The sequence below is a fragment of the Crocuta crocuta genome, unplaced genomic scaffold (genome assembly GCF_008692635.1).
Source record: "Crocuta crocuta isolate KB4526 unplaced genomic scaffold, BGI_CrCroc_1.0 scaffold279, whole genome shotgun sequence".
NCBI lineage: Eukaryota > Metazoa > Chordata > Mammalia > Carnivora > Hyaenidae > Crocuta > Crocuta crocuta.
The window spans coordinates 3,599,820-3,611,632 of record NW_027551570.1 but is presented as its reverse complement, the minus strand read 5'-3'; the positions used below and the strand labels follow the sequence as shown (position 1 = coordinate 3,611,632).

The window sequence follows — 11,813 nt, the reverse complement described above, 5'->3', positions numbered from 1 at the left end:
CCAATAACTGCCCTCCTTGGATTCTCTCTTCCTCAGTAATGAGGGAAGGGGAGCTAAGGGGTTCTGGGAATCACGCCATCCGGGCAGAGGCCGAGAAGTTGCAATCGACATTTGCTGAAAGGCTCATGGGGAGCTTTGTAGGACAGGGGTACGGAGAGCACAGATGTTAAAAAACCCACCAGAACATCGCTCACATGACATTACGAACCAACTGCGGCCACTGTCTAAGTAGTTCCCAGATCAGTAACTCAGTCCACGTGGGCCGATATCATTTAAAAGAAAGAACGAATGAAGGTAGCATAGGGGCTGCCAACTATAAGGAGCCATGCATTTCAGAAAAAAGGTGGGGAGGGAGGAAAGTCATGGACTTCAAGGACAGATGACAAGCAAGGAAATGGCAGTTGTCAAAAACCTTTCACATTTAATGTTGTTTTAAGACTGACCCTCCCACTACAACAATACACATCTAATTTCTGTGTTTATCTGTTTTTGAGACTTGGGAGAAAGGGGCCCTGTAGGGATACAGTCTGTTGCTCTTGATAATTTAATTGGACAGGTCAGAAAAGATGTAGGATCAGAAAGAAAGGCAGGATAATATACATCTGAATACGAGATCCTCATCCTAATTAGACTAAATAGCCCAAACAAGAATGTGCAGGGTGGGTGGGTGAGGGGTAAAGGAAGAAACAGGACATTTCTCCTTAACGCATAGTCTTGGCATGTAAATGAAGACATCTGAAGAAGCACACAGGTTTGAAGCGGCTCTAACATTCTATCATAATTAGAAACATTTCAAGAGCCCTGTAATTTCCAATCAAAATTACAGTAATTTCCGATATACAAGCCATGATTCATGACAGAATTTTACATTCCATGAGAGATTACGGTGGCCTGATGTATGACACGCTGAGTACAGCACTAACATAAACAATTCAGTTTAATGTTTAAACAGCACTTGATGTTTAGAATCTCACAATAAAAGAAACATATTATTGTAGAAATTATCACTTTGACAGTGATTGAAGGGTAGGCAGGCATGTGGCCTATAAAGCTATAATTTTTACAGTCCACAGCTTGAGTTTAATCATTTTTATATAACATTTCCAAGATATCCCCTAAGTATTTCATCCAGTCTATAACTTAAATTAAGTACAACCTTTTCTAAAGCAAAACTCCGATCAAGTACCACTATTAATGCTGATAGAGAAAAATCTTAGGAAGAGCTTAAAAAAAAGTATGGTATAGTAAATACACTGTAGTGTAAATACTCTCCGAATTGTATATTTTTATCAGAAGTTGACAGCAGCAAGGAAGGCCATTTTACAAAGGAGAGTTCACTAATGACAGGGAAAGTGTGTCTGTTTAAAATTGCAAGTTGTTAAAATCTCACCTGAGCCCTTGACTGCCTCTAAATCCCCACCTTGATCTTGTTACCACATATTTTGTAAAGGGAAAGACAGTTTAGTATTCTTTTGGTCCTTTAAAAAGTATTCGTGGCTTTGAACAAGGGTTTATAAGTCATTATAAGTTTGTTCCTATGGATGACCCTGCTTTTGATGGGCATAAATCACCAATATCTGAAAATCATACCGATAGAGCACTGTATTTTCTGTCCTCGGTTAGGTATTTATCTTGTTTAGTGGGGACTTGTAACTTTTCCAGTTCACTTCTATTCATTTATAATTTATCAGATTTAGACGGCTTTTCTAGTTGTAATTCAATCTGTACATCTTCTATATCATGTATCTATGGAAAAATGAGGGTCGTTAAGGTGCAAAGTTTTGTGTGGTGGGCAAGCTGGTTGGTTTTAGTGAGTGCCCCGGATAGATATAGATGGCAGAGTTGGAACAGAAGAAACTATTATGTTTGCAGTATTTTAGGATGGAAATCAAGGTCATCTAAGTAATAATGAAACAACAGTAATTCAAGTCATTTGCATCAGTACGACAGACCACATTGAGAAATTGCCTATACATTACCATATCCTTCTGAAAACGACTATTAACTGACCCAGAGAGTTACTGAGAAATCCTTGGTCTGGGGAGGAGGTGTTAGAGGAAACAGAACCTCGTATCTACTGCCTGAATCTGAACAACATTTTTGTTTCATCACCGAGCTCTGTCAATAATCCTGGAGACTGTGACCTCTCAGCGATGCAGGGTCAATACTGAAAACAGACACCCCTCTGAATGAAATTTTCACAGGCATCGCGGATCAACATTCTCCATGCCTAACAGAGGCTCTTACCTGGCTTTTGGTTGCTGCAACCTTTGCAAACAGTGCTTGGGACACTTTAGCGCGCTTCATTTCCTGCTGAATCTCATCATAAATGGAAGCATTAATGTTCATGGTATTGTTCTCTGGTTTCCCATTCCTCTCAGTGGCAATCGTAGCTGTTTTCACCTACAAAACATTTTGAACATGACTGTCATTTTTCATTGGCCAAATTGTTTTGAAGCTCTTCAGGCTCGGCATCCAAACTGGACATTGTTGCTCCTTTTATGATCAAGGTGATCAACAGAGCAGTCATTCAACATTAGTTATTACCCCGAGATCAGATTGCTTAAGTTAAGAAAGTCACATTGTCACAGGTGATTGCATCGGTACTAAGACAGCAATTGCCAGCTGACAAACAGGAATTAGAGCATCATAAAGTAAGTTTTCTGGAAAACAGAATAGTTTCAAAGACTTGAAAACCCTAAACTAATTGTTTCCCAATTACTGTCCATTGCAATTCTAACAAAGGAAATTCACAATTAAAACCATAATGCCCAGTGCTGTATCTTCACTGGGTGCCCAGTGCCTAATAGACAATTGCATCACTAATAGCTATTACATACTATGGCCTTTTTAATTTTAGACTCTCTCTTTTTTTTAATGCCTGTTCCTCTTATGTCTCATTTTTAAAATCTTCCATAACAAAGCCATTTGCAAAGCTGCATATTTAAATCTTCTATCCATCCATGAAACAGGTAGAGTGCCTTGCTTAATTATCATAAAGGCTGGTTGCATTTTACACATGCATGTCCAAGCTGTTCTGTGTAATTATTTCATCTTCTCCTGGCACCCCTGTATGTAACTATTTCCTTTTGACTTGTGGATCCAGACAATAAGAAAATGTTTCACAATATTTAACAGAACATTACTACAAGTTACACAAATTATATAATTGGTGACTTTATAAATATATTCAAAATGAATAACTTGAGTGAAAAATCAGCATCAATGCCTTTGGTAATAACAATAAGCAGGGATCATCAGGAAAATGATGCAAAACTGTGGGGTAAAAATAAAATCTCAAGCTCAAAATTTATTGATAACTATTATTACTTTTTAAAACTTCACATTTAGGTTTTATTATGCAGTCATGTGAATCGGCCTGGACGATTTTACATATGAACTATGTCATTACTTTTTTTTTTTTTTTACTAGGAAATTGGTGAAAATGTAAATGAAAAGTCACCACAGATACAGGACCCTGCAAAATGACTCGCCAACGACCACATTTCTTAGGATCCTTTCCAGAACCCAGGTTTCTGTTATCATCTTGGACAATTTGTCATATATACAATGAGCAACAGAAAGTGAAGTCCATTTCAGAAAGAATGATTTTTTTTTTTTTTTTTGGTCACGAAATGATACACCCTTTTAGTCATGCTGCAACTCTTTCAGGTCTATTTCACTCTCCCCCCTAACTAATACTTGGTATCAAAAGATGGGCAGGGGTTATCCTAAGCAATTCAATCCTCTGCCCCTAAGGGCAGAGTCTTTAAAACATGCCCTCTGACTTCTAGCCAGTTAGCAAAATAACACCCTTCACTTGGTTAACTCAAGAAGGCAGCTAGATTCTTCTTCCACTTGGGACAGTAGCCTTCTAGGCACTGAAAGGATAATGCTGTGACATGGGTGGACCCCCAGGCCCACGTGCGGACACAGAGTAAGGCAGGGCAAGGGACCAACTGGTTGGACCTCATTTGCCACTGCTAACCTATAAACTGGAGACGGGAATGGTAAGAGTATAGGCTCCATTTCCAGAATGCCCCTCTAGCTCTGTGGCTCCAGAATGCAAGGGCACTCACGGAGGTATATTAACGACTGGAGGCCACTAAGAACATACACAGGCTTTGAAGCAATAATCTGCTAAACACCACTTTAGGAGCCAGAAGAGTTAAAGCATTACCATAAATTGCCTGCAAAGTTGCTTTGGTGAGATTCGCAACTTTGCTCTGGGGTGGTCTTGCTTTGAGGCAGAAGGATAGATTTGATCACCCCATGGGGTCTCTTTTAATACCTATTTTTCTCACTGCTTAAATGAAAGAGAAAAGAAAAGCCATTTCAATGGCTTTGAAAATTGAATGTTATGGAAATGGGGGCCTGAAGTCCAGTACAGTGGAAGAAAGTTCTTTGGTAGCAATCTGCTTAGCAATAGTTAAGAAAGCAGGCTTCGGAAACTTGTTTCAGTATGTTTTTAAAATAATTGTCGTTCTTTTGTAAAAACTATGTTTAAGAATGTATCTTTGAGGTGGGCTATAATCATTTGTTTCAAACCTGTGATTTGGTTTCTAAAAATTTCTTCTGTTTAATTTTTTTTAATAAAGAAATTTCAACTAGAACCAAAGAGCAAGAATTTCAAATCATAAAAAAAAGTCAAATAACTGTTTCCTAGTAGGTAACACAATCAAAAGTGGAAAAGGCATACACATGAAACATTTAAAAATGAAAAAAAAAAAAAAGAGCAACAATTTTTTAAAATGTAAAGAAACTATCGCTCATTTAAAAAATATTTAGAAAAGCTCTTTATCATCTTGTTGGCTCAGATATGTATCTTATCATAGATAAGCTATTAGAATTCTGGAATCACATTTTTTCCTAAGTACAAGCCATTGCTTAAGGGGAACTGACTTGGACAGCTTTTCAAAAATATGAAAGCTGAATTTTTCCCCAGGTAAAAATGGAAACAAAAATCTTTTATACCTCACTCTACTAAGTACTATTTTAGCTTAGTACAAAAAAAATCTTCGTTAATCCTGGTTTAGCTTTTAATATTATATCACACATTAAAATTCATAAAGTAGTTCATTCCAGGCAAAACAAACTACTCTTCAGCTCTTCTCCGCAAATAGCACAGGAGGTAAAATAAATGCAGTTGCTTTCCGAATAGCTTTTATCAAGGTAGGGTGTGCCACTCCATCATTACGGCGGCGCCGGGGAAGTAGTTTAGAATTGGAGCTTCTACTATTATCCCCTCCCAAGTGAGGACAGGGTGCAAGCACTGGGGTCTGCTTTATATTTCACTAAGAATCTGTGCAGGAGAAGGCAAATTTTCCACGAAAATTCTATTCTGTTTCTTCATGGATTGCTGAATGCATCAAATCACGCTAGCAAACGAACTCTAAATACTAAATACATGCTACGTACCCCATACATACTACCCAAAATGAACTCGGCTGTGGTCCTGATTGGTATATGTACAATTCGTTGATGGAGGAGAGAGTGCCTGCAAGCACCTAATGCACACGTGTGCGTGCACACACAATTAAAGCTGGTCGTACCTTTAACAGTAATTACAGTAATAACAACTGGCGGTTATTGGTTGCTTCTAAGGTGCTAGGCATCATGTTCAGGTACGTGGCTCGAACCTGCACGACAGGCCTGAGTAGATACTATTATTGCCCCAGTTTAACATTGAGAAAACTCTCCTAAAACAAAGAAGTGATTTATTCATGAGGCAACATAAGATCTAAACTCAAGTCTGTCTAATGCTAATGCTTATTTTAGAAACCACTGCACTATACTGAGGTCGTGATATTACACAAGACTTCTTTCTTTGGAAAAATTCTTACTTTTTAAAGACATGCATGCTGGACCTTTTTTGGTGGCCTTTTGCTAAGTCTAGCTCATTAATGTCTAATTTTTAGCTAATGGTTTTATCTGCTTTAGCTATTACCCTGAGTACTCCAACCTGAATTTATTTGTCAAGGTATGTGAACTATAGACGTTTTCATGGTATTGTTATATAAGGAATATGCTATTTTGAAGTATTCTTACCAGTGACAGATAATGGTCCCCATTCTTAAATATTTATATATTAACACCGTCTTGAATATCATGGTCCTATCTTCTTATACTACTTTTTTTCCTGTTCTTCTTAGGAACAATATTAATTATTTTCCAAATCTGGATGTTAAAAAGCCCTCCAGTTATTTTAGAGGATGACTGTTAACGGGAAGCATTTTATGAGCACAGAAGATCTTAAAATCATGCTGGCCGCAGGATTCATAACAAAACTTTTATCAAATGTTAAGTGACTGCCCATGACTGAATCTATGTTTCATTATGTTATAGAAAACTTTGTTGTAAAGAGACAGAAGGGTGTGGCTGCTATGCAAATTATACATTGTTGAAATGAACTTATTACATTTTCTAATGCCCTGTTACAAAATATCCCATCTTCCTTCAGGAGAAACTAAGGAATTACATAAACCGACGTAAACATATAAAGCAAAAATAATTGTGTAAGTGAAGTATCAGTTATAAGTTGGTATTCACAGGCTTTCAAACAGTTCTTATGGAAACAGAAATTGCTAACTCTAAAAGCCACACATATTAAAACACACAAATAAACTCAGAATAAGCACATACCTAAATAGAAATCATCAACTTAAAACTGATCTGTTCTGTGGAACAGATAAGTCCCAGAAAATAATCACTAATTATTATAAATCAAATTCCTCTTATAAATTCATTTGTTAAATTTGCAAAACATAATCAGAAAAGAAATCTTTAAGACCAGGGAGCTTTGGAGGCTTTGGGTTCCCCCAGACATGTTCATATGAACAAAATTTGGAAAGGGCTACTCTCTCCACCATGTCAGAAATGCCTCACTGTCTGAAATCTACAAAAGTGGGTCATCTGTCAAACACTGGACATACCGTATCAGTAGAATGTTATCATATGTGTTCCTCTTCCTAATCTAAAAATACAACTTCCCATTCTCTATGACAAACAGAAAAAGTCCCAACGTTTCATCTTCCCCTTTTGAAAATGTTTGTGTTTTGAGGAGGTGGCTTGAAGTACAGAGAAAGAGCAAGAGACTTAATAAGGGACGTGAAAATTGACAAAGCCTTAACTTTATTTTTTTTCCTCTTTCTCCTACCAAAAGGTTGTGCATGAAGGTGTTAGACAACTGTGAACCATTACCAAGTACAAGGTAATCTTATTTCTCTCATTGGAAAACAGAGGTTATGAAAAGAGGCTTTTAGCAAGCAGGTTGGGCCCGGAGCCTACTGCCGCTGACAGAGGACAAGCCCACGGCACAGCTGCCACTACTCAGGCACAAGGGACAGGTGTGCACCAGAGGCATCTCACCTAGACAGCAGCCAGCCAAGAGCTCTGGTGATATCTGAGACTGGCCTAGATCTTCCCAGGGAAGTATTCCTTATAATAAAGGTTGGGGCCTGACTAAAACCAGGGAAGTTCCCTTCTTAAAGATAATTTAGAATGTGAGTCCCTCAACAGTTTAGGTCCTCAGCCTGGTAGGGCCCTGGGAGGACATCTCCATCATCTTCTGTATGGGGGCACCAGGGTGGTTTAGTTGGTTAAGTGACCAACTTTGGCTTGGGTCATGATCTCAGGGTTCATGGGTTCAAGGCCCGTGTCGGGCTCCGGGCTGACAGCTCAGAGCCTGGAGCCTGCTTCAGATTCTGTTATCTCCCTCTCTCTGTCTACCCCTCCCCTACTTGCATTCTGTCTCTCTCACTCTCTCAAAAAATAACATCAATCATCTTCTGTATGATCTCAATTCTATAGGGAAGGAGCTGGAAGAGAATCCAGCTCTCTCAGGCCTAAAGGTGGTCTGGGTCTCCTGTGAGTCATATGAGACCTCTACCTTTAAAAAAAAAAAAATGTGCTTTAGAAAGAAATCAGGGTTCGGCTCCAACCCAAGCCAAAAGCTGGCCTCAAAATATGTTTTGAATCTCTTCGTGTAGGGGGAAATGAAACGTGGTGAGAGACTCCTCTTTGTCAAAACTATAAAGTTGAAAAAGACAAAATTCTGCAGCCTCTTTCTGTATTCATGGTTTTGACCCTTTTTCCCCTGCCATTTTAATCACTTGTAATAAACATATTACAACCTTAAGTATGGTGTTTTGGTTCCATTTCAGCTGTTGCGAAACTGTACTGATCCCACTGCTGGAGAACACATGTTTCCAAATCTTAAGTATTCACTTTACACTGATAATTCTTTTAACACATTAACGACTTCTTAAAACTTAATTCATAAGGTCACGGTTAAAGGGTAAAAGGTGGACAAAGGAGTTATGAGCTCTGTTAACATAATTTTAAGTAATGCAAAGGAATTCTCAGTGAGGCAAGTTATGATACTTGAAGACGTATGTTATAGCAGTGAAATAAAACTATATACACATCTGATAACCACTTCGGAATTTGGTTAGATGGCTAGGAATTCTGCATTACCAGAAACTTTTTTCCTGTGAAAGAGTTTCACTAAGACTCTGTGGTAACTACATACTTTACATGTTCATCATTGGCGGGGTATCCCCGCTACAGGCTTGGTCTCAATTCCTCTGGGGAACAAACAAATAAAGCTAAGGGTAGCTCAACCGGTTAATCAATAATGTAGGCCAAAATAAATTATATTTTCTATCCCAACTTACCAGCAGACACAGTCTTTAGAGGGATGTATAAGAAAGCTCCCAGAGAGTATCTTAATAGTATATGAAAAGAAATACCACTTTGGAATTAATGTAAATGTAGCTAAAGAAAAAACTTGATGAAAAAGGATGGCAGAATCACGTTTGGGAAAACAAAAGCATTAAAGTCATGGAAAAATTAGAAGACAAAAACTGTCGTAAGGAGCTACTGCGTCAAATATTTAGATAGATCAAAAAAAGAAAAAAGAAACAGCTTAATGCTGAAGTTCATACTGATCTTAAGTAAGCAATTCTTTTGTTAGTATTGCAGATTAAGTGGTAAGTAAAATAACTCTTTGCCCAGAGGCCTTCTGTGATGATTACAGAAGCAAAGTTAACTAACGATGGTGTGTGTATTAACTCCCAACACCACAAATAAGTGTTAAATCAAGTCCAAAGTATATTATTTTTGTTTAATCACTCTTTAAAAGCCATACATATAAATGTGTGTGTATAAAGAACTTTGCATTCTTTTTTCTTATAAAAAATTTTAAGGAAGGCTTTATAGATGAAATTCAGTTATTATGTGTGTAGGCAGGTAGATACGTATACATGCAGATAAATACCATTATTCTCTGCTAGAGACATGACTTTCTTATTCACAATTGCGGCAATGACTTCCTTACATTCTGTGCCTACAACATCAAGACCAAATTGGTTTTTATTACATAAAATGGAGAAAATGGACTTTGGATGTTTCCACAAAAGACTCACTTCAGAACATTACAACGTACAGCTTAAGAACCTCAACAAGTGGCTGAATATTATGTCTATTCTTTACTGATGAAGGTATCTGTCGCAATTTCATTTTTAGTGTTGAATGAGCTTTTTCTGTTTCCATACTTGGAAACATCTTTTTTTTATTATTATTATTGATGAAAAGAAATTGAGGTCAAAATACAATTTCATGATGACCTTATATGAATATTTTAAACTTATGTTCCATATTCAGGTTTATCCAGCTTTAACTCTTATCTTAAAAATAAGAGTTGTACATGCCATAAATTAAATGTGTAAAAAATATACTTGCCTATTGATTTTAAGTCTAATCTACTATCAAATTTTGTCTAGTAGTTTGTACTGCAAATCAACTTCTTGAATTCTCATACTTACAAGGTTATCTTTAAAACTCTATTTAAAAAATATAAATATAGATACATGTACACAAAGTTACCTGCATGATGACTTCTGTCTTTTCTAAAAGTGCGAAAATTTAGAAAAATAGAAAATGTGCCCATTTCTGGGAATATGGGTGGAATTCCTTATCAGCACCATTTAAAGCTGCCTTCAAGGATTGTATTAAACTTAATTATGAAAGATTACAAACGAGATGATGTGTAATTGGTACCAGCTGCAGTTCGTATTGGAAAGCATAAATACAAATGGAATTATTTATTTATTTTTATTTATTCACTATCCAAATGGCAGTTCTAAAACTCATAGGGATAAAATGGACTATTTCTCTTTTTCCTATCGACCTTAATATATTTCTTTACTTAATAATAGTAGTAGAGACAAACATCCCATTTAAAGACTACTTTTCACCCCCAAAGAACCCCCAAAAGGAAGCAACACTAAGCAATTTTCTTTCCTCTAATTAGTAGCTTATTGTTTTTATATCAGAATCACTGATTTGGGACCAAAGTCTCCTCAGGCAACTCTATGAATTATTATTTTTAGAAAAATTGGTATCTATTCATCTATCTTTCCAATTTCTTGTTGAGATTCTCCCTCAGACATTACAAAGAAGAAGAGGAGGAGGGGGAGGAGGAAGGGAAAGAGCGCAGGAGACTTCACCTGGGGAGGGCGGCTGGGCGGTGTGCTTATCAGGGGGGCCGGACCCATAGCCGAGGCAGCATTCAAGCTCCTTTCCCTTTCATCCTGGTAAATTCGATCTCTTTCAGCTTCTGGTAACTGCAAGAAATTCTGCATAGCCCGAAGGTTTACCAGCAAAGACTGGGATGCAGTCTTGGGGTCCTCTTCCTTTCGGAGGATTTCTGAAAGCAAGCCCTGCAGGGAATGAAACGTACAGGGTGAGCTTGCTCCCGAGCTCTGCCTAGGCAGTGGTGATCCTTCCCTCTCCTTCTCCACTCTGCTTAGAAACTGAACAGTCAGAAGCATCAATTCCACGCAGAAATGTATTAGTTTCATTTGAAGTGGTAGAGAGGAGAGCACCTCAATTGTATTCTTAATTTTATTAAGCATCTGCTTTACGTGTAACACTAACTGAAACTGCCTAATTGGTCTCCTTCCTTTGAGTAGCTTAACTTGCCATGAAATCTTTCACAGAGAGACGATCGAGCGAAGTTAAGAATAAACGAAATGCTCATAATACAACAGCGTTGGAACTGTATAGTTCTCAAGCTGCCTAGACAAAGGCAGTGGAAGGCTGACAGCCCGATACGTAAAGATACAAAGCCACTTCTGGAGAAGTAGAACTTTCAAAGAGAATACCAGAACGTGAATTGTTAAAAAAAAAGAACACTACTAAAGCACCATCTAAGATTTATGCTATGTTTTCACGGGCAATACTTTAAATTATCCCTTAATTTTCAAATTAAGAGTCAAACATGAGAGATTCTTTGTATTTACCATTTAAGGAAACTATACAGGCTCCCCTGAAAAATTCTAAATACTATCATGCTTTGGGTAACAGGCTGAAATTCTGAACTTCAGAAACCACTGATTAAATCTGAAATACATAACGTCATATTTACATTGCGAAAATCCATCACAACATGCCCAGGAAAAGAACACGATCAAATTCTGTAGTTACTGAATTTCTTAAGGGACAGAAGTCTTTATTAGTAATAGAAGAAATTTACAAACCATTAGTAAACTCCTTTAAGGTGTCCCTCTCCCCAAATACTAGAGCATTAATTATCAACCAATTTTTAAATAAAAGAAGCTTTTCAACAATGAATGGGTTTCCTCGTTTTTGTTTAAGGAATTATATGAAATAGAAGGATTACAAACATTTTCTATCCATTTAGTAAGGACTGAGCGGCCTCTACCCTCCTCTATCTTGTGCATGAAATAATGTCTGGAATACCAGAACATGTCTGCCTTCCACATTTAGCCAGAGTATCAGTTTATCACAGT

At 37.4% G+C, this 11,813-nt stretch overlaps 1 protein-coding gene across 1 annotated transcript in view; it reads right to left on the bottom strand.

Moving 5' to 3' along the window:
• Positions 1-11,813, bottom strand: part of SATB1 (SATB homeobox 1) — an 80,271-nt gene that overhangs the window by 30,864 nt on the left and 37,594 nt on the right. Inside the window, exons 8-9 of the mRNA XM_077750916.1 lie at positions 10,509-10,721; positions 2,248-2,403 (exon numbers count right to left, since the gene is read on the bottom strand). Of these exons, the coding sequence (XP_077607042.1) occupies positions 2,248-2,403; positions 10,509-10,721 (369 nt within the window). The remainder of the gene's footprint in view (positions 1-2,247; positions 2,404-10,508; positions 10,722-11,813) is intronic.